General features: G+C 34.6%; 1 protein-coding gene across 1 annotated transcript in view; it reads left to right on the top strand.

Annotated features, from left to right (window-relative positions):
• Window positions 1–11,875, top strand: part of LOC138329145 (uncharacterized) — a 34,690-nt gene extending 22,815 nt beyond the window's left edge. The window contains exons 2-6 of the mRNA XM_069275908.1: window positions 1,472–1,589; window positions 3,112–3,201; window positions 4,959–5,111; window positions 9,300–9,389; window positions 10,428–11,875. Coding sequence (XP_069132009.1) covers window positions 1,486–1,589; window positions 3,112–3,201; window positions 4,959–5,111; window positions 9,300–9,389; window positions 10,428–10,611 — 621 coding nt within the window. The 5' untranslated portion in view covers window positions 1,472–1,485 and the 3' untranslated portion in view covers window positions 10,612–11,875. The remainder of the gene's footprint in view (window positions 1–1,471; window positions 1,590–3,111; window positions 3,202–4,958; window positions 5,112–9,299; window positions 9,390–10,427) is intronic.
• Window positions 11,876–27,619: the final 15,744 nt, after the last annotated feature.

Here is a 27,619-nt window from a genome sequence, read left to right as displayed (position 1 = left end):
TGAGATTTTCAAATTAAATCTTTCAATATCTGTAGCAAGTTGCCAGTTGCAAATTTTGTCAAAAGAATACATTTCTATTTTTAGTAGATTTTTTTTTATACGGGGATTTTAAGAAATGGCCTATTTGGTGGCCATTTTGAAATTGTGTCTTTTTTCGCTTAGAGTAGAGCCACAATTGTATCATTTTTTTTTTCTGAAATTGTTTTTACTTAAATCATCACTAGCGGTATCGAGCTAATTTTTGCTTTTTACTGTTAATCTTTACTGGGTTCGTGGTAATCAAAATATTGAGTATTAATGTGTGAAATGATACACTTTTGTCACTTTATTTTAACATTTAATGGCAATTTGAGCACCTTTATTTTTTACTCTAAAATACTGAAAAATAACAAATATTCAAATCGGGCAAAAATGTAAGCACATGGACCCCTATTCCCTGTTTTTTAACTGTCTATATTAAAATCAAAAATGGCTGGTGCATAGCTTTTTAAAAAAAATTCTGACTACTGTAAAAAAAGACTACTGCAAAAAAAAAAAAAATTACAAACATCCATACATATCAAACACCTCATTAGGAAATTATGGCTTTAATCTCTTGTGTATATGGTCAAAACGACAAAATTCCCATAAAATCCAATATTTTGTCAACTAGGCATCTTTGAGTGATAATAGCTCAAAAACGAGCACACGGACATATGTTTTTTCTTCCATTTTCCATTTATATGTGGCCGAAATTGTATGCCCTGCCGAAATTGTAACACTTGCCCCTACAAGAAAATTCTGAATTCTCAGAGGAGTACATCCTGAAGTGAACCAATCTGTATACCAAACCGGTCACATTATGTCAGCGACAAGTTTTCTTCCTTACTTTTTGCTAAACATTTAGCGAAACCTACCACTATTGACTACGGTGCCTTTCACATAGCCGGCCGGGTTCGATCCTCGGCACGGACGTGAAAAGGTTAAGGGTCCTGCCCGATTACGTGGGTTTTCTCCGGGCACTCCAGTTTCCTCCCACACTAAGAACCCTCGAGCGCTTACATCCGGGCCATCGAGTGTGATTTGCATAAGTTGTATAAATTGTTTCCTAATCGATGTAAAATAAATGGAGAAGTTTAGACTACGGTGTGGCTTGGCCAGGGGACAGAACATATCTCATATTTATAGAATGAGAGCAGAATGTATAATTCTAACTTCCAATCAGGTATTTTTTTCTAAACGGATGTTTCAAAGTTCATTACAAACCCGATAAATGTGTTAATTAAAGAGGCGTCTGTTAGTGTTTGTGACACAATACGGGCATATTTGACTGAAATCCGTGACGTATGCCTTGCGTTCAATGTAAAAGGAAATGACGAAGCCTGGTGCTGAACCAATGGTACCCACAGCTTACTACAGTTCCAGATTCCATAGGAGCTATTGTGAATGTGTCAATGTCCATTTGTATATGACTTATTTCCCCCTTTTTCAGTCCCTGCTAGAAGAATGACCAGCACCTATGTATGGGCATGCTTGACGTGCATGTACACACTGCCTTTATTGGTGTTGTCTCAGGAAGAACCACAAAAGAAACTCACGTCAGGTGCAAGGTAACGTCAAATATTATTTTACTCGAGTACACGCTTAATCTACATTTGAACGCATTTCATTCAATAGCAATGTAATAAATAAACTTGTATCTCTTGGATCCGGCATTGTTTTAAAAGCAGTGCATTAAAATATTTTTATATGCACTTATGCCCGTAAGACAAACACTGTAATCGTGGCAACTTATATGAAATTTAGACGCATCAAAAGACGTTTTCATTATACTAAATATAAGTTGGATTTACTATAAGATAAAGCATCTGGCGTTGGGCTTATAGCTTATAATTCTAAAATAACCCATGCCGCCCATTAATATCAATACAGAGGAGTTCGTTGAACTATCAGTGCCGTGGTGTATACCGCCTATTCCCCAAACGTTCAATGTCTAGTTCATTGTTGTATTTCCCTGTAGGGATATTCTTGACTTGTTACTTTTGAATTTTTCTTTGATGTTTTCCATTGACACAATTGTAAAGGAAATTAAAATATGAACAACAACATTACATGCATGATGCCATTATATTACGCGGAATTTGAGTTCATTTCTGAATGATCCATCTTATTATTAAATGTCATGTATTCGGGAAGTGTTCTAAAACTTGTAATAAGTGTTTTACAAATTAATGTTGCGTCTTCCATAGTCACAGCTGTAGCGCTAACTTGTTAACGTAACGTGTGCAATGTGGTATTATGCATTGTGTCATGAGACGATGATCGTGTATCCATGCCATGAAAACAAAATGCTGCATTTAAAATACCAGGTCACATGTATTTGGCAATAAGAGTGGAACGACTGATTGTCTCATTCTTAATATCAAGTAGCACGGTGAAATTCGCTGCAGAAGTCCTACGACAGTATAACTTAGTGAGGTTGCACTGTAAGATGACAGTTTGTAGTATACCTAGATGTAGAGTAGATCTAGCAGTAAATTGCAGTGATATATCATTATAAAATAAATACCGGCATAAAAAATGCGTTCGCAAAATCACCTCTGTTCTCAATAAAAAATAAAATAATACGAAATAAACTATATATTACAAAACCTGTATCCGGTAAAACTAAATACAAAAGTAACAACAATATCAAAATCTACTCAAAAAAAGGTTTAAAAAATGCAATTGTCAACAAAATATAAATATGAAGAAAAATTCTAAAAAAACCATCAAATTAGAAGGAACAGAAAAGGGCAGAACGCTGTAACAGGTGACGTTACATTGTCATAAAATGTTAGATTTTTAAGAATCACAGGTAAAATGAAAAACCTGATGGCAACATGGTGGAAATGATGTGTCGAAATCCCTACAGTTACAAGTAGGACTATTAACACGCATGACTCACATTACACACACAATACCGCATACAGGGTCAGCCGTCCATGACCTTGGCTGTTAATAAGACGTTAATTTAATCAATAAAACAAACAAACAAATAAACGTATACCTGTTCACCTAAATTTTTGCAAGTGGACGTATTGTCGTGTGTACTTACTATCATGTGAGTGGTGTTTTTTTCTCCATTTACAGACTGGTAAGATCATTAGATGACGCCCGGACCGATATCCATGCTATGACGAGAACCATCGCCAGTCTGGACGACGAACTGGCTGGCAAACAGTAAGTGTAAATCATACTGCCAAATTAAAGATACTATATCATAAAACATAACTCGTCAGAACCGGATGTCACAGTAACCAGTATATTTGGTCAATATAGATAGGTGAAGAAAATGTCATAAATTAGCTCGGAATAGACAATCGAATTACAATCATACCTTTCTTACACTACATGTGTCCACGGTATCTAATACGTGATCTGATTTTAATTATATTGTCGGAATAGACATATATCTATATCTATTTACCGGTTATGTAACGTTGTTACTTTTTGTAGGTATTTCTTGTTTGTAGATCGTAGTCTCGTTGTGGTGTACTGTACAACTCAGAACGGTATACGTAGCTACTGTATAACATACGGAAACATGGTTATTCATTAGGATTTATCCGTTTTATAATCAACAAAATGACTATGTTATTAGTAGTTATATAATTACCCTTAATTACCCAACAGAATTTGGTTTCCAATTAGGATTTACATATACGTGCATACACTATTGTAACGAAGATACACATTTGCTTGACCTGCACAAAGTAACATACTTGCAAGCCGTACATATAAATGTAAATGATTATATATTAGTCCAAATTTCAGTCATCAATGATGATACCAAAGAATTTGACACACATATATGTATACGTGTACATCTTTTTATATATTCATTTGTGTTAATGAACGGACACGTACATTGTAAAAATAAACCCTAGTCCAAATTAAACGTCGACAGAAAGGAGTTACAAGATAGCTAAGAATATTGATAACCTTTTCTAGATTGGAAATGACAATTAGAATTCTAAAGTTAATTAAACGTTTATTGTTTTCTTAAATGTCTCCGCTAATAAAAGTAATCTAGAAACCTCTCTTACAAATGGTTGTTTTTACAGGATCATTGATAGGTTTTGTGCTGTAACAAACTCTCTGTGTCAACGTCAATGCAAAAATACATTCAACCATAGTCCATTCACGACGCCATTGATCGATTTTGTAATCACATTTTCCAGCTTACACCATTATAATTCTTTTAAAAAATTCCACAAAATACGACCTGTTTGCGATCAGCAGAAGGATGCTATTAATTAAAATATGTTGTTATGGAAACGTTCTTTCGCACCCGTTTGTTTGTAAATGTATTCATGCAAACATTTTAAATGTCACATGTTTATAAATAGATCCTGTGAAATACATTTTATTGATTATATTTATTGTGACCGTCACTTTGAGACAAACATATATTTCGATAGAGGATAGCCTCTATAGCTAGTCGTCATTGTAACTGAATTTTAAGTCGCTTTCTGAGGCAAAATTTAATTTCCATATGAACTGGTGATATCAAAAAGATTAAACGGATACACTATCTTATTTTAGTGAATATATACCATACAGCTATTTTAATGCCAAGTTATATATACTGATGTTTTTTTAGCGATCAAAACCGAATCAATCGTTAGGTATTGAAACTTATAAACACATTCACGTTATATGTATCCCATACATATTATTATTGCAGTACGGTTGCAATAGAAAATAAAATTTGTATATAAACTATCGATATTTTTCATTACACAGTAGCCAAGACATGACATTACAAACAAAATCGGATTTAATTTAAAATATAGATCACTCAGCGATGCCTTCGGAGCACTTCCTTATCCAAAATTTTGATTTAAGGTAAATATCGAGATTACGATGCAGTCGAAACGTATAATCCCAATCTCCGTAAACAATTCTCAATGAATGTTTTTGTCTTTGCCTTTTAGGAAACGCACTTGCAATATAGGCGTAAACAGTCATTTCTGTGCTCTAGCGGACCTGGATAGTAAGATGCGTTCTAGGGAATGGCTAAATAGTATATACAGTCCTGGTAAACGCAGTATGGACTCGGACAATGACGACACCGATGACGTCACGAGGTAAGTTTAATTGTCAGTTTGTCCCTTTGACATTTGATTCAAATTAATTTGGAAGAAGTTGGAAATCATTCTGAACAGACTTATGCTTATGTTTGTGTCTGATAATCGTTAGTTTCCAACCCGAAGTGTTTTTCTTTGAAAATAACATTTTCGATGGTATTGTATTATATTAAAGATTACTTTCTGATATGTCATACATATTTAAATATATGTGAAATTAATCACACTACCACGGACGTAATAAAAAGAAGGTCTAATTTTTTTTCTTTTCTGTTAATTGTATCTACGAATTTTCAAAAATTTGATTCCTGAGAACATTTTGTTTCTGATGTAATCTGACTTCTACTACATGTAGAAGGCTTTCTCTTAAAACAATCTATAGCTAAAGCATTGTTAATTATTCATAAATACAACTTTTCTTCAAGATTATATCTACACAAAATGCATCTTATATGAATAATCATGAATATGCTAGCACGATGTCATAACTCGCAATATACAAATATCCCATCAAAGGAATGAAGCTAGTTTTTGTTATTCATCTCGTGCGCGTCAAAGAAAATCTCATGATGTTTTATTAACGTTACAAATGAATTTCCTTAAATGATTTTATAGATGAAGGATAGAATCAAACGTGATGACGAATTTCATAAAAACCCGAAATGCGGTTATTAAATATGCATTAGTGTTTGGGAAACATATAGTTTACAAAATCGAAATGGCTTTTGGGCAACCTTGGTGTTATTGCCTACAACAGCACAAAGTCAATGAGTTTTTTGCGTTCAGTTAAGTTGTCATTCAAACGCGGTGTACTGACCGCGAGGTCTGGATTTACCGACGACAAAAATTAATTAAAGACTACCCATACTGGTCTGTCTGAACGATTCCCTCACCTAATCCATCATATCACAAGGTCGCGCTACCAATCCGGACAGTAATGATACTAATTTATCTACTGGTGCGGGGGACGGAAATAAATTATATCCTCTACATTGGTTGGGATGCATTTCTGAATTATTTGGGCAAAAGGCATCTTTGAACCGGTGACCAAAACTCTTATTAGTAAAAAGCTATCCTTTAATTTCTTATCTGAACAACAAAGCATTAAATTACTTTTGTTTCCATAATCAAATCGCGTAGCTTGTGTATATTTTTTGTTCTTTGTTAAACGGATCAAATACTTCAAATATGAAATAATATTAGACATAAAAATGGAAATATTTTGTAAAACCACAAAAGTGAGTTGGCGTCTTTTCTCGGCGTGTTTTTTTTTTTTTTTTTTTTTTTTTTTTTTTGCCGTCATACTAAACGGTGGCAATGATCTATAGGGTGAATTTTCATTTGAAATGAATGATAAAACATAACTGTTAGGTTGGATACATTGCCAGTAGACAAAACTATAGCTAAGGATAACAGAGTTATATTGGTAATTTAGAGTCGTAATTACGCCTAATAGCTTTCCAATTGGGGCCAACATATACACGACCAAAAGGAACTTCGGCAAGAAAGAGAACGAGCCGGTCGTATCTATGCAAATATAATGGTAGAAGATTGGACTTCACTCACGCAATGTGCATCTTTCTGAAAGCATTACTTGCCCTTAGTAGAGAACAAAGGTTCCATCGGCAATAGTGTTAAGTACCAGTCGATCGGTCTGGAACATGGTCCTGGCCTTCGGAGAGGTTTTACGCAGTTGCGTCATGTGTTGTGTACTTTATAATATGTATATATATTACATATCTCTTTATCCTCTTGGGCAGGCGAGAAGGGGATTGATATATCCAATCACTCTACTCTAAGTGCCTTTGACCCTCATTGATCATGATTACCACTCCCTTCCTAAGGTTTTTAAGTGCAGTTTACACATGTCCTATGTGACCCTCCAAGGGCAAAATAATAGTGATCATATATGAAAGATTGTCGCTTAAAACACTGTGATGCCTGATTTATCGAGTAGCATTTAATACTTAGGTAAATCGCGAATATCTGATGTTCGAAACATTATTTAGAATCGCATCAAATACATTTCGTATATCCCTTAAGTTATATCACGAAAATTAAAAACCTCTATTTTAGATAATTTATCGACCATTTACTATGGTTATTAACTGACGAGTATTGTTTAATTCCTCTATTGTTTGTCCCTTACTTTTCCAACTGGTCCACATTCTTTATACATACTGGCTTGCATTTTTATATCATTACAAACTATTGGACTTGTTTTAGAATGTACTTAAGTCCTCCAGTATGTGAACTTACGTAATTTCACGCTTAAGAACGATATTTGTGTTAATATCTTTATGGTGGAAAACTTAACACAATGAAAAGTAAATTCTTGCTGGTTAAAACATAAGACTTGAGTAAAACCATTCTGTCTGAGAATGGTGCCGGACCCTAGTGTTATTTCTGTATGATTGCACTTTATCTCATTGCATGTCTCCATCTCTGTAGCTGTCGCATCAACCTAGCTGGGGCAATCATTTTGTTTTTTGCCGAGGTTGCAGTGACATGCTTGACAATTATCATAGATAGTTTCATCACAGTCCTGGTGAAACAGATGTCGCATAAATGAAATGCTGTGCTGGTGTAACATTATCTCATTTCAGAAGGGTGATTGATGTGTTTGATAAATCGAGTGCGCTTGTACACCTGACCGTCGTTGTCCTCACCATGTGATTGAACTATTTGTTATTGCCACTACCCTTGGACAACAAAGGGTAGCATTGGGATATATCAGTCTGCATGTAGAAACTGTCCTGAATGGAAGAGAAATTATAATCCTAATAGCATGTTCACGGATCACAAACAACCGCCACGAGGAACATAAATTAATTTGCATGACACTCATTGAAATTATGTGTAAATAATGAATGAATCGGACGGACGCTTTAGTTTAGTAACACAGCATTGGAACTGGGTGTGTTGCACAGGCTTCCGCTGGCTAATAACGATTTCATTAGATCATATACACAAACAATTGTATTATCCTCGTTATCCGGGCACGCGCTGATTATCAAATTACACATGACTTTCACTATTAACAGGGTAATTATACTTCAACAGAATACAAAATAAGTGGTGTCTCTGTTTTATTAAATGCTAGAACTGTAATCACAGCTCTGTTATTTCTCGACATTTTACGAGGCAGTCTTTCTCTTTTCCTTCCATTGCAGTGTTTGGTGTCTGATTAGGGATGACACACGTCATAACTGTCTTTGACTTACGATATTCACCTTCCATGAATCACTGAACTTAATCCTGGATATCGGTTAATTGTCGGTTCTCTCTCTGAAATACACACATTTTAATCAGCCTTCATGGGATGAGATGTCGTTAAAATAACAAATTAAGTAGTTATAAAAACAATTATTTGTTTGAAACAAGAGGAATGCCGTTTTCATATCATTAATATACCTTAATTATATGTCAAACGCACAGTCAGAATAGAAAAGAATATTTCAAATTTCTTATGGAATTTCGCCACAAAAGATGTGACCTAATTCAATTAATATTAATTAGAATTGCCTCTATCATTGCAAAAAATGGAATCTTAAACAAAAATTCTTGAAATAGTATCACCTATTACTAAATTAGGAGATATAAAATGTGCACTCTGGAATTAATTAGTTTAAAAGTTCCTCTGTTCATCGTTCATGTCGCTTGATAGTATGTCTTCGTAATGCACATTGTAAGACTATTTACCACCAAATCCCAAATGACAAATATGTAAATTAACAAACTTTGCCAACTTTCTTGGTGATATTTTGGAATTACTGAGCTGCACTATTTATAGTCAATGATACCTTGATAGCCTTTCCAGTATAATACGAGTCTGGGATTACTAACGCACGGTAGCGTGCACCGTAGTAATCACAACAGTAAAGCCGAACCTGTTGTTGGCCCGTCTTAGTCATTGATACGATTATACGATGCAGCAAAACACTTTATACAAACAAGGGTCTGTTGACATTGAAATATCAAAATACAGAAACAATGTAAATGCGTAGCTTCGTTTCCTGTAAATCGATACATCGTATAAAAATCACTTTACCATGTATTGTAATGAAAACACTTTTAAGTTCAATCGAATCTTTAACTTGCTGCCTTCCGTAAATGTCTGTTATCATTGCCATAAATCAATTGTATTTTATTACGACAGACGGATTAATCAGACTGTCTTGTTTTCAGAGAGTTGAAGGAGCTATTGCACAAGCGAATAAACCTTGCCAAACTGAAGGCCTTGCTGCGTGACGCCGACCAGGACATAGTACAGCAGAGGTATGTATAGTTAAACAATAAACCACTTTCAATAAAACCATTCCAATTGATTTTGACGTTTCCGCACATCACTAAAAAGACATACGCAGCCAGCTGTCACTGACCTTCGTTATACTTTAAAAAGACTGATTTTTGCGTGCGATTAAGTTTCCGTATATTTCGTGAGCTATATTAGAAACCCCAAAAATAAATCGCCGTGAAAATGTAGATTATATCACAGGTAAAGTACAATCTTACTGTGAACTGCCTGACTAAATCGCCGTGATAATGTAGAGTATATCACAGCTAAAGTACACCGCTACTGTGAACCGCGTGACTGAATCGTCATGAAAATGTAGAGTAGTACACCCTTACTGTGAACTGCATGACTAAATCGTCGTGAAAAATTAGGTAGCTATTAAAACATGAAATACACTCCCGGCAAAAACATATTGTTTTTCAGTGTTCCCGTTCCTTTATATCTGTTTAAAATCTTACATATTACATTCCAATAACATAATCGTAATGGCGATAAAGTATCAAAACTTAATGTTACATATATTTAAAGGTGTGCTTTGAATGTTTTACACGGAAAGTAGGAAAACTGGTTATGATTGTACCAGTCCATCTATTGTTACGAAGCAGGCAAATTTTAAGATACTGTAACCTAACTTTCTTTCGCGTCTATTACATTTCAAAACAGCAAGTTCGCGAAGATTAAAAGTCGTGGATTTAACAATAGAATGGAACTTTCTTTCAATAAATATGATATATATGGTATTTCATGGAGATAAGTTTCGCGAAATCATTTGGAACTCAAAATTTGCGAAAAAAAATCGCTTTCGAAAAACAAATATCTGGAAAGTCCCAAGATGAATTATGCAAAAAGAAATACTTATGATGAAATGAAACTGATGAATTTCATTTTTAATACCATGTGTTTAACGGCAGAATGCCCATTTTGCCGAGAGCTTTTCATATTTTTTCCTCATATTTAAGAACGAAATTACTGGTTTTAAGTGACGAAATGAAACTGATGAAGGTGCTATTTTGTTCCAGGAAGAGAACATGCGATATGGAGTTGGGTGGGATGTGCAGGTCTGAATGGGCATCCTCTATAGCAGACCAGTACTACTACCTGTTAGGGCCTCACAGTCCAGGCCGCAGGAGGAGGAGATCACCAATTAGGCTGTTTAGGAGAAAAATCACCACACAAAAACTATTCGGGAAGCCTCATATGTGATGATGAGCATGTGAATTAAACAAAAACTAACTTTTAATACGTTGATTTGTAATAATCATTACTTGTTTGTTCATCTACATTTCTCTAATTGGATACATTTGGGAAAAGGACGTGTGATATTTTAACTACTTTCAAATGCTTATGTTGGCAATATATATATATATATGTACATTTGTATTTCCATACTAGAAAGGCATTTTGAATAACGCTTTCCAGTGCTTTTGCAATTTGTGCGTTACAAAGTGACAATATGGATATCTTACTTTGCAGTTGAGGGAAAGGTGAATAGATCACATATTATGCCATTATTTCTATAAATAAAACCTTTTAAGTCACAGGTTACCAAAGGCTAGGGAGGTATGTTGGAAGTTTAATTAGGGGAGGGAGTTCGATTGTCAAATTATGGTATTCAAGAAGATGGATACAAACCTTCAGATACCGGAGTAGCACTCCTTTTATTGGCATTTAAATAAGGTATATGTACACTTTTTATACAATTATTGCTTGCCATATGATCACTAATTGTTTTGCCGGTTTGCTTAGTATTTTACTTTTGATTTTGAGATCATCTGGTTTAAGGATAGGTGTTTCTATGAAATACTTAAATCATCATTATTGAAATCTATGAAATACTATAATCATTATTATTAAAATCTATGAAATGTGTAAGTGTACGAATTATTTTAGCAGTAATAATATTTTTACACCACTATTTTATGCAATAAAACAAACTATTGCATTTATTGGATTTTCTGTACGTCATTTACAGCAAATGCGCGAATGCATCGCCGTGCTACACTGATCAAAATTACTTTTAGGCGAAAATTTGATTGCACCAAAGTAGGAACATTTACAGTATAAACTAATAAACTGGATACAGATATCTTTGTCAGAAATTACACATTTATAATAGAATTACATATGCTGGGTAAAATTAAAAACACTACAATACAATGTATGCTTTTTGAAAATGGCCTAATTATGAGTAGTGTATATTTGGTTCTATTGTTCATTGTTGGTTTTGCTGTTAGTTTTATTTTAGCCAGTTTCGTTAACAACAGAAGTCTGTCAGCAAATTTTTCGTTGTTTACTATTTAACATGTTGTGAGAGACCTTGCACTTTTTCAGACGTTGGACATTGCTTCTACATATGTAAGTACGTGTAAATACAATTTTGTTTTCCTGTATAATTCAATATATAAATCATCCTTTATTTGACCAATATGTACGTTTCTTACAAATAAATGCAGAATTATCAACGGTTGCTTTTAGTATGTATTGTTTTTATCTTCAGATATGATCTACAGTAAATGGCAAGCAAAAGGCATTCGGACCGGTTCTGTGATTCCTGCCACGTTCAAAAATAAATATCTTAGCTACAACATAAAGGGTCTTTATCACAGCTAAATAATGCTCTTCCATTTGTGCCTTCATGAGTGCAATAACACTACAGTCACCCTGACATGCAATATCTCACGAGATTCCCTGCACAGGCCACAACTTGAATCTATTCCTACATATATGTATCAATAAAGGTTTTTATATAACTTTACAAGCTTACAAATGTACCTTATCAAGATCAGAATCGAGTCCATAATTACACGACTACATACTAGTGAATTATCTCATATACAAATGAAATATATCGTGTTTTGGGAGAAAGACCTTCCTAACAAGCCGTCAATTGCACAGGTAATAAATTCGTTGACAGGTGGGTGTCACCCCAGGGATCTCATTAACAGACAACATGATAAACCGATTACCATCGCAACGAAAATCGTCTGGCACTTATTAAGAATAGAATTCTCCACTTCCTGTATACCATGGAAAGACCAGGATTTTTGTAACATAGTTTCGCTTACGATTAATGGGAGTTCCTCTGAGACACTTTTAATACGTTCTTATGCGTGGTGTTTTTATCGTGTAACAAACTGGTAAACCACTTGGGAATTCAAGGTATTATTGGAAAAAATGTTTAGGATACACACGTGTTAAAATTTATTTAAATTGGTATGGAAATTGATTACATAGACCTCGAAAAGCGGAATTGTAGCCAGCCTGTCAGATAAAAGACTTGTCCAATGCTTTCTATGAAGTACTTTTTAGTAGTTCATTCCTCTGTGTACCACTTTATCTACCCCGTATACAGCATTTCGTATTCTCGTCACCTTTTCACGAACACATTAATCAACGATCATGGGTTCATCATTTACGAAACATTTGAATTCGTGTTCGAGCTTTATCGACAAATAACTCGAAAATTTATAAATGTCTAAAACGGTTACAGTTCTGTATCAGAAAGGTGACCTTAGTGATTAGATAGCCCTGTCAGTGTTACAGCGTCTTATTTATACCTAAACAACACTGACATGTACTGCTCATACTATTAGTTATACTGTTCCCAACCGACCAGACCGGACGACAAGTTTCCATGTCAACAAGTTGAAGTTACATCCCTTGAGTGCTAACTACACGCCGAACCTCACCGCCTAGATGATGTAAACATGCCGACAGACCTCACTTAGCGGTGTACCTGGTATAACCTACGTCGTATAATGATGACTGATGCGACCACTTATGTATGTTTCTGTTGTATAAAATAACATCATTTTTTTTGTTACTTAGTTTATATCTTTGGTTTGTTTGTTTGTTTGTTTGATTAATTAACGTCCTATTAACAGCTATGGTCATGTAAGGACGGCCTCCCATGCATGCGGTGTGTTGCGTTTATGTTGTGCGAGGTGCGTGTTTTGGGAGACTGCAGTATATCTATGTTGTGTCTTCTTGTATAGTGGAACTGTTGCCCTTTTTATGGTGCTATATCACTGAAGCATGCTGCGAAGACACCAAGCAACACACCCCACCCGGTCACATTATACTGACAACGGGCGAACCAGTCGTCCCACTCCTTGTGCTGAGCACTAAGCAGGAGCAGAAACTTCCACTTTTATAGACTTTGGTGTGTCTCGGCCAGGGGACAGAACCCACAGCCTTCCTCACAGGGACGAACGCTCAACTCAAGGCCAAAAGTGAGGCGGTGCCAAGGGAGGCATTAGGAAGGTAAAGTCAGTTAGGAAGAAAATAAAGATAAGATCCTAAATTTAGTCGCCTTTTACGATCATGCAATAGGGGCAGTGCAAAATATGTAGTTTCCTAGAATAAGTTGCGTGTTTAGCTTATATAATGACTTTATGATTTAATAATAGGAACTTGAACTGTTTATTTATCCCACTAAAACTAAACATTTATACAATTCCTTGGTGAACAAGTGAAGTTCTGGAAGAAATATACATTCTCGTGTGAACGCCACCCATAAGTACCTGCCATACTCAAGAATCTTATTTTTGTACTTTTATTATCGAATATGTCAGTCTGTAAGAGGAGCAGCAATGGTTGGTAACTAAGTTTACTTTTTTTTCTTTATTTTATTCAAACATTGAATAATGACGCTACATTATGTAGGGAGTAACACATGACAAAACTATAAAAAAGGATATTCATCTTTCCGCAATGCAACACTACTGTCATAGAGTTATCTTGGGCGTAATATTTCCTACGTATGTTCTTCGTCTTGTATTACGTACATGTGGTATCAAATGCTATGTTCTTAAAGGACGTGTCAGGTAATGGTGTTTGACGAAAGTGAGAGCTTCACGGCAATTCAGTGATAGGATATCAGCATTCCCATGTGGGGATCAGCACGGACAGACGACAAGCAGGGCGAAGTGGTAGAATGTCTGATTGTCATCAACTAGGTCAGAATGAAAAGTCAGCCAACATAGTTCAAAGCTAGGGGAATGTCGGACATTTCAAGATTCGGACACCATTGCCGAAACGCAGAAGCTTGGTGATAAAATGGCGGACACTATGGGGAGGTAGTGACGTAATGTTGGATACATCAACCATGGCTCCGGCTTTAGGTCCTATTAACATGCAGTAAGTTAAAAAGCTTGCAATACTTTGTGTGTGTGGATATTTGGATGTTTTGTGAGGCTGTGGTATTCCTGTTGTACCGCCACGGAAACATGGAGCTTTTTCCTCTGTATGATTCTATCCCACTGAACCATGCAGCCAAAGACACCGAGTGACACGTCCCAATCGGTCACATTATACTGACAATGGGCTACTTTGTTAGCATAAAGTACAAAAACACAGAAATTTCCACATAACACCAAACGCTCTACTACAACCAAGAACGAGGCAGTATCACGATTAAAACCAATTCTGGGATTAAGAACAAATATGAAGTATCACATGCAGCTGCCTTTTTTGTCTTTCGATAATGATCCAGCAATGAAAAGAATGATCACTTTTAAGATGTTTTAATAAATGTAGAAAATAGCATACCTCGTGTTAACCTTTAGAATCAAGACATGGTGCAAGGTTTCCACATTTAGGCATTGGCGTGAAAAAATTAATTAATGATCACTTGGACATTTTCAAAGAGTGTTTCTTATAGAGCTATAGAGCAACATACATGTAGGTTAAATAAAGTTTTTTGGTCCTTTGGTGTTATATATCATTTCATTTGCTCTTAACAATGTGGTTTTTAAAGGGTTTATTTTTTCACGTCCCATCAACAGCCAGTGTTATTTTTAGAAATGTCAGTTTAAGGAGGTGTAAGATAGGTTGGGTATCCGGGACACAAAGCAGCGACCTACAGTCAGTGCCTTGCAGATTCTGCTTGTGTGTATTGCGCAACCAAATGTGGATAACTAGTGTGGATATGCCGAAATACCTTATTCACTCAGTTATCACTGTTCGCACTGCTAACACTGCGTCTCGGTATTGCGTTTATGGATTGATTTCCATGTTAAACCTTTTCGATTGCAATTTAACAATGGTTTGGTTTGGTTTGTTTAGTTTTACGTCCTATTAACAGCCAGGGTCATGTAAGGACGTGCCAGGTTTGTTGGTGGAGGAAAGCCGGAGTACCCGGAGAAAAACCACCGGCCAGCGGTCAGTACCTGGCAACTGCCCCACATAGGATTCGAACCCGCATCCCAGAGGTGGAGGGCTTGTGGTAATATGTCGGGACATCTTAACCACTCGGCCACCGCGGCCCCATTTTCAACAATGGAAAAATATTAACCAATTGTTATTTCTTAAGTCAAAACTGATCCGAAAGCGGGTAAAAATGACGAAAACCTGACTTCCCGGAGTAAAATCATCGACTTACGGTCACTCCCTTGCAACTACCCCATGTAGGTTTCGAACTCTCAACCAGGAGGTGGGGGGGGCTAGTGGTAATGGATCAAAATGTCATAACCCAATGAAAAGACAACTACAGACACAAGAAAAATATATCAGACATCAAAAGCTCGCACTATTACAGGCTAAATTCATTTTGTTATAATAGCTTTTCTAGGACGTTCAACTCTGTACAAAATACAGCAAATCTCTTCCCATCCATCTTTTACTGTAAACAAATAAAGATTTTGATCTTCTGTAATCCATGCTACACCAGGGAAACCGCCCATGCTGACCACGGAACGTGACAAGTCGACTATTTCCTCCCTGACGACAATTGGATCAAATTGATACATGGTTCCGTCGGGTCCAACCTCATTTATCCATTCTGGTTTGCAATAAAAAAAAACATTGAAACAGTAACGTGGTTGTTTAATGGTTATTGAGATGATTGCGTTTTTTCTGATGTTGATGGTGTGCTATTTAGACTCTATAAAAGACACAACATCCTCTTGACTGTATTTAACACAGGGTTTTTTCTTTCTATATTCCATCAAGTATTAGTATTTAAGGTGATGGGTGATAGAAATTAAACGTAAATGCATTTCTTATTGTGTGTTGTGGTACAAGTATACAATTTGGTACAACCATTACTTTTACCTAATACAAGGTATTCTTACCAGATCTTGCATCTGACGGTCATATATCTAAGTCTAATATCTTGAAAATTAAATGATGAAAAAAAAAACCAGATTTTTTCTTCTACACCTAAATCTTTTTGGGATACTGAATGCAACAATGAATATACGTTAATCGGTTAAGTTGTCTGCCATAGGAATGTTTCAATGCTAATATCGTTTCAGACAACAGATAAAACCAATGACTCAAGATACATGTGTTTATACTGTAAACCATTATATATTTCCACGTACAATGTACTTCGCCTCCAAGAAATCGCTAAAATAGATCACTACCAAAAGTCTCAAATACAGGTAAACTAGATCACTACAAAAAGTTAGAAATACGGCTATAGTAGAAAACCACAAAAAGTTTCAAATACAGGTAAAATAAATCACAAATAAGTTTCAAATACGTGTAAAATAGAAACATTTAAAATACAGGTAAAATAGATCACCACAAAAAGTAACAAACACAGGTAAAATAGATAAACACAAAAAGTTTCAAAGGCAGGTAAAATAGATCACCACAAAAAGTTTCAAATACAGGTAAAATAGATCACCACAAAAAGTAACAAACACAGGTAAAAATAGATAAACACAAAATGTTTTCAAAGGCAGGTAAATAGATCACCACAAAAGTTCTAAACACAGGTAAAATATATAACCACAAAAAGCTCCAAATACAGATAAAATAGATCACCACAAAAAGTTTCCAATACAGGTAAAATAGATAACCAAAAAAAGTTTCCAATACAGGTAAAACAGATCACCAACAAAAGTTTCACAGTCGTGAAATTAAATTGTCAGGAAAAGTCGTAAAGCGTGACAACGCGACATTCCATCGCCTCGAAAATATAATTGATAAATTTTGCATTAATCAAGGAATCTGTAATCATTCTAAAAACTTTGTCCTTCAATTAATCTTGTGTTAAATGATCAATATGGCATTAACGCAAAGATAAGAAAAATGTTTGCAGAGAAGGACGATGAATGTGAAATATTATGCAAAAAAAATTTCAAATAAACACAAATCAAGTGTCCGGAAAAAAGAACCCAAGCCATGAAGACAACGTTGGAAAATTTAATCATCAATATGGTCAAAAAAATATCAGGTGAATCCCCATTCGATACTTAACCTGTGAATACTTGTCAAATTGGGCGGAAGGGAAAGGCAAAGATTTCTAAAGTCGCAGAGATTGAAAACGTTTTGTGGGATCATTTTATTTTCTGATATGATTTTATCGCGTCATCAAAGTGTGATTAATTAACGCCGTCATCGTTCGTACAACTGGACCCCTATGTTTCCGGGAAGGACAAAGACACAATGAAAGCCGCTAATAACATGATAAACCTACACAATGATTACGTTGTTAATTATTGTTACAAACATTGCTGTGCCTAAATCCCCCATGGAAAGACACGTGTCTTTCACATCTCAATATGTGTAACAAATATTGGTGTGGAAATTTTGCAATAAATCTAAGATATTGTTTTTTGCTATTTAAAGTTATTTATAGACGTCATGATCATGTGACTTTCTGACAGTCTGCTAAAGATAAAGAAGACATGTCGACATGTTGATACAAAACCAAAACGTACCGTGGCATATATTGTCTTTATTAAATTACATTTTCCTCTGTTAATCCTTTCTTTGAAGAGATAGAGAGAGGGCGAAACACCGATGTATGTTATCCGTCCGTATATATCATAAAGCTAATCATTCCTGTTGGTCAGTCGTAAAAAATATTCTTTATTACACATATTGACATTGTTGTTGTTTTGTCTAAAAATTGGATCAATAACGAAGATTTTCTTGGATCAATAACGAAGATTTTCTTATAATATGTATTGCTAGGCTCCGGCTACATGATGAATGGGAATATATTGTTTTTCATTTTCTTTCATACCTACGGCTATAATACTGATTTATCCCCTACAATATACTCATGATGTGCTTGAGGCTGTATCACATGGCTACCCATGCAATACAACCACGTCACGCTTCTACATAATTCGTATTTTATCAGTAAATTTGAACCCTATTTCTAGAATCCTGGTTGGTTTTGTTGTAAAGGATGTAAACAATGGGATTTGCATTGAAACGATCACGCAACTTTCATGTTAACTCAGAACTTATCACTTCAGAATTTTTTAAAATATACGATAATCTTGAATGGTGTAAAATTGTTATAAAAACGTCAAAGTATGAGAAACCCCTACATCATACATGTATGTATATATGAAGAATAGTTATGTTCTATCACAAAATGTAAAAAATAAAACCAAAACACTAAGGCCTCAGGGTGAACTACATTCGTGACCCTCTGGTAGAATATCCCTATCAATGTTATCCACGCATATACAGGAGTCTTATATCTCATGCGCGTAGGTATTGACTGTGATTGTGAGCGTAACGTCATTCTTTTTGGAGAAAACGACGTTAATTGCGCCCAAAAAATAATGGCGTCACAAGGGATACCCACCCGCAAGGGAGCTAGCACAGTAATATCCAAAGACGGAATAGGTCACCAACTCTTATAACGTTAATACTCATACCTAGATTTTATTTCCTCAATATCCTCTCAATTTATCATCACCACATTCCTCATTAATAACTTTTCACCTGCTGTATACAACATGTCCCCGTGTGTTTTATTTTGGTCTATGAAGTTGCATTCAATATTCATCTGAAACACTATAGGCTATTTGTAGATATAAGAATCATAACTGTCATCAGATGCTTTTGAACTGATGCCAAGGTCTATTCAGCTTCTTTTAATAGGAATACTCAACACAACAGCCAAGGATAACACATTTATTGGTATTGATATGAAACACAATGGTAACATCAATACAGAAAATAACAATGTCGTATCCTCCAGTCATTTCGTTTGCCTCTGATGTTAAGTGTGTTAAAACATATGCATTCCTACGATATAATTATAATATATAAAACTGTGAGAATTGTTTTATTGTCGCGAAGTCATAAAGTCCTTAGGACTCCTTAGGATACGTATTCAGTATCAGCTTATAAATATTCGCAAAACTTGACATTTTACAATGTAATTAAAGCATCACCGGCAACATACTCATCTTTATTAAAGACTTAGGAAATACTTAAAATTAGCCTTCAGAATTTATTTTGGACTTTAATACAGGAAATATTACAAAACTAAAGAAGATTTGCCAATAGATAAAAAAAGATACCTTTTCTTCATTAACCATATGCATTGGATGCATTTTATCGCAATTTTAATTCATATCTATCGAACCTACTGATATGTGTTATCAGGAGATTTTTTTGTAAAATACAGAAATGTTTTTTTATCAATTGTCAAACAGGGAAGATACATGTATCTCACAACCCTAAATCACAAATATTTTGACAAAAGTTTAAATCCAAAACCAATTTATCTCGTTTTATAACACTTATTCCAGGTATAACTATACTAAAATGAGACTCATTTAAACACAACGTTTAACATTATCTTCTCTTGTGTCATCGACAACAAAAACGGATAAAGTAAGCAAAGCAGAGACCTCGCGAGAGACAAAGTTGCTTACAGTTAAATCTGAAATGGGTGGCTTCTGACGAGTCACGGGGAGAAGGGTTTATAATATATTGTTTATATATCCAAAGGTATTCTGTCTTTGTATATTTAAGCATTGATGTTAACATTTTTAATTTCATAGGAATGCTTATAATTGTTCAGACTACTTGATAATTAAGGATTAACTTGAATAGATTTTTGTGTTATGGTATGGAGATATAACACAAAAAATCTGAGTATACTCTCTTATGTTTATGGGATTAACACAAATGGTTAGATATAACACAAAAATCTGAGTGTACTCTCTTATGTGTTATGGAGATATAACCAAAAATCTGAGTATACTCTCTTATGTGTTATGGAGATATAACACAAAAATCTGAGTGTACTCTCTTATGTGTTATGGAGATATAACACAAAAATCTGAGTGTACTCTAAATACACCGCGGTTTATGAAGAGAGTACACTCAGATTTTTGTGTTATATCTCCATAACATAAAAAGAATATTCAAATAAATCCTTATAATTCAATAGAAATATATTCAATGTCCTTGACGAAAATGTGATCTCGTGTCCTTTTCAAACATGAGTAGAATGCAGAAGCCTATAGGTTAGTTGATTAATAGTAGGATCTTTCCTTACCTTGAGGGTAGAGCAGGCAAATCATTACCCGAGGAGGAGATTCACGACTGTCTATCCCTTCTAAACCGAGGCTTGCCGAAGGTTAGACTATTGTGAATCTCCTCCGAGGGTGAAAATTTTCCTGTCCTACTCTTTAGGTAGGGAATGATCATTTTTCTGTCGCTGCAATTCCCCCATTTTTTAAAACTACTAATAGTCTACCCGATTTCAAAACAGCGAACACATATATTTATTTACTAACTCTATCATCTTAAAATTGTTTATTTTACATTGTCAAAAACTTTGTTAAACTCGTTGCACAGTGACAAATAAGAATATATACCACTTTGAAATAGTCAAAGTTAAAGAAATATTAAGAGCAAGGCAGTCTGCACGCGTATAACACATTTGGTTGATAAATTGGAAGTTATTTAGTCACTTTTACTATAATACTATGGAAAAGCATAATCAATAACAGAGATTTAAATAGTATTACTAAATCTCTGTCAATAAGAAATACAACAGATTGTAGTTAGGTATAAACGCAGTGAGACTTTAATACAATGTAAGTTAATGAACTGATCATCATCTGTTTTCGTTTGGTAGAATCTAGACCTACTACATGTAGCTTTTATTCTTCAAATATGTTATTAAAACAATAAGTACAATGTATTGCTAAATATTTTTCCGAAAACGTGAGCAAAATGACAAATGAAGTCTATCTTGAATTTAAGATATCTAAGAGAGACATGACGTAACGTTGGGTGACACCCAGCCCACGTAAACACATATTCACGCTTTTCTCAGTGGCTGTTCATGTCCGAAAGTCCTGGACAATTCTCTCCTAAAGCTCATTGTAGTCGCCCGATTGCAGTGAATGTCTTCATATGAACGATGTCACTACCAAAGAACGACGATTTCTAAAATTCCAAATAAACTGTACGCATTATCCTTTTTGTCGGGTTCGTTCCGTCCAATACATTATATTTAAAATTGCACTCATATTACATACACCACTATCGTGTTTGTACTCATTTCTCAGTGTAAACCATCCTTAGACTTCGGTTTCTATAGTCTGGTATTCTGATACACGTTTCTACCATTGGAACAGTTATGCTATGTATTCTGTCCCTGACAGTGTGACACATTGTTTGCTGACGGTATTGTCAATCACCCTTTCTGAAGCTTTGCGGGCTCATTCTTCTTAACGTCTGTCCTGTATTATGTACAGTAAAGTATGTGCTATATAGCATAGACGTGAAGAATCACAGGTTCGCCCAATTCACTAATGGAAAATATTTTCCAAATAAACGTTCCCTTTTTCTCAATTAAGATTTCTTTATCATAATTACTCCAATAATCTGTCAACTTCGGCCATGTTTAGTGATGTGTGAATACTTTTGTCTTCGAAATCTGAAGTCAATATGTCACAAAAGGTCACTCCGTTTATATAATAATTCGTTGAAATATTACTAAATTCATTTCGTAAACGTATGGAATATTGCACTCTTCTAATATGCTATGGAGAATGGACAACATTATTCCTTAGATGGTGTTCTCAAATTACATTTAATCGAGCTATCTGAAACGTGTACACGCGAAAAAGTCAATATTTATATTAAATTATTAATTGATTTGCTTATACAAACTTCACAAAAACCGGTAAAGATGGAAAATTTAGAGGCGCAGAAAATATGTAGAAGCTATCTGAAACGTGTACACGCGAAAAAGTCAATATTTATATTAAATTATTAATTGATTTGCTTATACAAACTTCACAAAAACCGGTAAAGATGGAAAATTTAGAGGCGCAGAAAATATGTAGAACACTTAAAATGTGTGGGTTTTTTTTCTATAACAAAAAGAGCAAGTCATATACCATACAACTTAAAGATGACAGTGTATTTTGAGCGTAACAATTAATCAAAGCTCCATTTGAGAAGATGATACCCAAACGTTGCGTTCTTCAGAGTGGCGTTCTAAAACCAACGTTTTCTGTTTTTCTTGTAATTAACATGCACGTCAAAGAAACTACATGTACACACAGTATCTAATATGAAAATTAAGCTGAAAAACTTACCGCTAAAACAATGTAGGTGACTTTTCTCCGGGTACTCCTGCTCCACAACCAATGTACCTGGCATATCATTTTAATGGCCATGACAGTTAATAGAATGTTAAACTAATAAAACCAAACCTAAAAACTAGCTATAATACAAATGAGTTGATGCAACATTTGTTTCTATATGTCGTCTGGTTTGTGAACCTCAGATATCAATTACGACAATGAATCTTAAAAAAATAGTAATAGTAAGAATACAATAGCCTACTATCTATGGCGTTGTTTTATATCTAAAATGAACCGAGATGATGCGAGTTTCCTAATCTAATTTATGTTTATGGAATATTGTTCCAAATGTTGTCTTTTCCCTTAATACGTGTATATGTCGTATTTTGTTAAAATGCATCCAGAAACCAGTGGTTATATCCGCCCCTTGAATGTGTTAGTAAAATTAGTCATTTCAGGAGAGAGAAAATTACAATGAAACCACAGAGTCTTCGTTTGAAGATCGTGCCACAGAGAGACGTCCACTGTCAAAGCCATACAGTCAACCATCTTTATCTTTATTTCCTCCAAAAATTGAAGATTACATCATTTGATGTACTCCAAAGAACCAAATTACAAAGAATGTACATGTCTACATAGAGCCTTCGGGACTACTTTTCTTAGCGATATCCCAGGGATGAACAGTGATAGTAGGCTAACCCCTGAGATATCGAGGATGGATTAAACATGCTATCCAAATTAGATTTATCCAAATCGCAGATATATGTCAGAGCAAGTTTGGATGGTAGTACTGCATTTTTCTTGTCACTTTTTTTTTTTTAATTTTTATACATTGTAGTATCAAAATAGAGCAAGGATTTATAAGTTCTCATATACGTCCTTGAATAAAGATCTCGTACGGTATAACATATGAGACGTACTAAAGACCTGAATGGACCTGAACGGGACCTGAAGGAGGACCTGAACGGGGTTTTAGATATATATGCTTGTAAACTATTGACAAACTCTCGGACTCTTTCCACGTGGTTAAGCTAATTTTGAATGTTTTATGACAAGCGTGAGAGTTTCTGTTGATATGGGTATTTTTCCATAACGTATCTGTCAGTAACGTACTGACCGACACTAACCCCTCTCATCATTGAAATGACACCGTGTGACTTGTCGACCAAAAACCACAAACATTTTAACACTTAGTATTATATACTTTTCAAACTGTGGTGTGAATTTTTCTCTGTGGGAAAGTGGCATCTTATGTAATCAAGTAAATAGTGGTAACGTATCTGTTGATGTCGTTGCGTAACGTATATTTTCAAGATGAGATCACATCCGTCCATTAAATTGTTAATGGATGTGTCCATGTCATAAAGGTAAAAGTTATTATACATATTAAAGTTCATTATCACGAACAAAACGTGGACATTTGATAATATATATATACATTTTGCCACTGCGACTCCCATTACTCTAATTAATGGTAATCGTGATCTGCATTATGAGCCAATAAATGCAGCCTAGACTTGGAGTAGTAATACCTGCATACATGGATATGAGCATTGTTTACTGATACCATGTTAGTCCGCACAGGAAAATTGGCATTATAGTTGAATGAACCATTTTGGTTATGAAACTTATGAAAAAATCTTTTAAATGTATGGATTATTGAAAGTAAACTGAAAAGCTATTGAAAAACATTGAAATTTTGTGATCTTTTCAAATTTTTATAGGGACTATTTTTTTATCACATTGAACTTCGCTGATGAGGTTAACTGACTGAAGCGGGAAATTCAAATGTTCAATCGCATCTAAATTACGTTTTACTTTGAACTAACGGGCGCTATTCTATTTATCTGCCACCCAGATTGCATTTATATCTTCATTAAATGCAATCTAACAATCCTTTAATTGTTAAATATTTACAGTTTGCACTAACATGGACTCAATAACCATGCTTTCTAGTATCATCATTATCAGTGTATAATGTTAGCACAACACGCGTGGCGATTCTATTGTTACGATGGCGTAGCAACGTTCGGGTCATGACCCCACTTTTGGTGGGAACATATGAATGACTCGATTCCAATCAGATGTTCAATCGAATTCGTTGTCGATGACGGGAGAGAAAAAAAAAACCATGGGTATTTTAATAAAAAATATGCAGCTGCCACGGGAGAAAATAATATTCATTTACTTGAAAAACTGAAAATATAAGGAATAGATGTTTATTTTGTTGCGATTATGAGGGTATAATTATAATGGAGCCCGTGTAAATTTTATGTAGCCGGGTTACATAAAATTTACCCGGGCTCCATTATCATTATACCCTCATAACCTCAACAAAATAAGCATCTATTCCTTAAATCAATTGTGTACATGCTTTTATTTGTTGGTAACGTATCTGCCAGCATAGTTTGTGACAACGATAAAATGAGTTATATAAAAAAATATCTAAGCATTTTGTGTGCCAATACTTGTCTACTCTCATTGCGTATGCTAATATCTATGATATGATAGAAAAAAATGTAACATTTACCCATTTCCTTAGTCACAGGTGATTTACGAAATACATTACCGCTTAAGAGGACAGTCGAAATTCGTCACGAAAGCCATATTTAATGTGATGATGAGAAAAATTTTAATTGGTCCGAAGAACCACACTGGATTATTTTCGAAGATTAACCAATACATATCACATGTGAAACAAACATGATATACACACATGATTTAAAGTCCCGATATTGATAGAGGACACTTAATAATGGAAATTGTACATTTAGTGGAGAATGAACGATTTGTAGGTTCACCATTCAATACTCTAAAACACCGTTCAGGTCCTCCTTCAGGTCCCGTGAAGATTACGTAAATAATAACTGATAGAGGCTTTTATTCCTTTCGTTGACAGCTGAAGGTGATTTTTTTTTATTCTTAATTTCATTGGTGAATTTTACATTCAGGCCTGACTTGAATTATACAGTCAGTGTTTATTGGGCTGATATTAGTGAGAAGAATATAATGGGAATGGAAACATTGAAAATTTCCTTACATAATGCAAGGATTTATAAGTGAGAAGGATTCGTGACTGTCTCTTTACTTTACTAAACATCCCGCGAGACGCCTATGAACCGCGAAAAAATCCATTTTTCTCAAAAATAATTGTTTTATCGAGTCAAACGAAACACCAATGTAAAGTTTTTAAATTTCACAACGTTTCTTACTTGCTTTAAAGGGACTAAATCGTTAAAAAATCATGTAATAAAAGATAAAACGAATTATAGAACTGAAAATAATGGTAAAAGTTATGTACTTTGTGTTTATAACATAATTTAAAGTCTGTATAACCATTTTATTCAAAATGAAGAAAAAACATAAAAATAAATAGGAACGACCTAGTCACTATTTCATATCATTATCTTTCGGCGAGGTAAACAATCCCTGTGTGCATGCGCGATGTGGGAACATTTACCGAAGGAAATCTCATCTGTCTGATGGACAATCTAATTAAAATTCGATGTTCATTATCTACTCCGTATACTCCGTGTCTGATGGACAAATCTACTATCAGCTGAAAATACAAATTTATCGACTACAGGTTCCTGATTACTGTGTTAATCTAATAAACGTTGAAACGTATGCAGAAGTTTTGTGAAGAGTTTCTAAGTGTAAATATTCATATATTGTACTGGTTTTTGCAGCTTTAAGGAAGAGTTTTTCATTATATTATAAGGTTTTATACTTGCTTCTTACATTATTTTATTTTCATTTGTCATATTAGGTACTAGTTCGTTAAACCTGCCAATATTATTAGGTTTTAAAAAAAATGGCCTAATATATCAACTTTCTAATAAGGAAAAACTAATAATATAGGCATGTTTAGCGGACTAATGAGGTACATGTATTTCTTTTATCATTATATCAATATTTGACATTTCCTATATATCCTTAGTTATAATGTCTATCCGTCTAATGGACATTCCCTATATAGCCCTAAAGTATACCCGTCTAATGGACATTCCTTATATAGCCCTAGTTATAATATATATCCGTCTAATGGACATTCCTTATATAGCCATAGTTATAATATATATCCGTCTAATTGCCATTCCCTATATATCGTTAGTTATAATATATATCCGTCTAATGGATATTCCTTATATAGCCCTAGTTATAATATATATCCGTCTAATGGATATTCTTTATATAGCCCTGGTTATAATATATATCCGTCTAATGGACATTCCTTATATAGCCCTAGTTATAATATATATCCGTCTAATGGACATTCCCTATAAATACCTAGTTATAGTCTATCTGTCTAATGGAAATTCCCTATTATACAAATATTTCATGGGTTACTGTGCTCTAGTTCATAATATAATGTATTAACCCGAGGTTCGGCCTCGTGCAATATGATATTTGTTGATTACTACCACCGAGGGGTAAATATTATGAATTAGTGCACAGAAACTCATGAAATATTTGTTTTATTATATAATCACTATTTTTTTTAGTTGAATATTTTATAAAACGAATACGACAATCACTTTAAATAAAACAAAATCAACAGCACAGTACCGTACAGAGAAGCTTCAAGTCCTATTGAAGATTGGGGTATTACCCACGTACGTCACGTTGTATCTCCGGTTTGAATGTCTTATTGTCTTCTTTAACATTATTAGACCTGTATGCAGCCTTTTAATCTAATACATCGCCGTGTTCGTCCTCTACTCGATAAACGTCTACATGACGTGCTTGATTCGAGATCTATAAAGCTAGCGCGAAATTGAGCGTGAACCTTTGTGACGTCATAATAACGTAACTCACTGTTACGCGCGATTCCTCGGAAGTTTATATTAATTAAAAATCGTTGAAAATATTGTATTTTCTCGAATATGAATTGGTGT

This window comes from Argopecten irradians, chromosome 8 (assembly GCF_041381155.1).
Source record: "Argopecten irradians isolate NY chromosome 8, Ai_NY, whole genome shotgun sequence".
Lineage (NCBI taxonomy): Eukaryota > Metazoa > Mollusca > Bivalvia > Pectinida > Pectinidae > Argopecten > Argopecten irradians.
The sequence above is the reverse complement of the archived record's forward strand: the minus strand, read 5'-3'. Positions and strand labels throughout refer to the sequence as shown.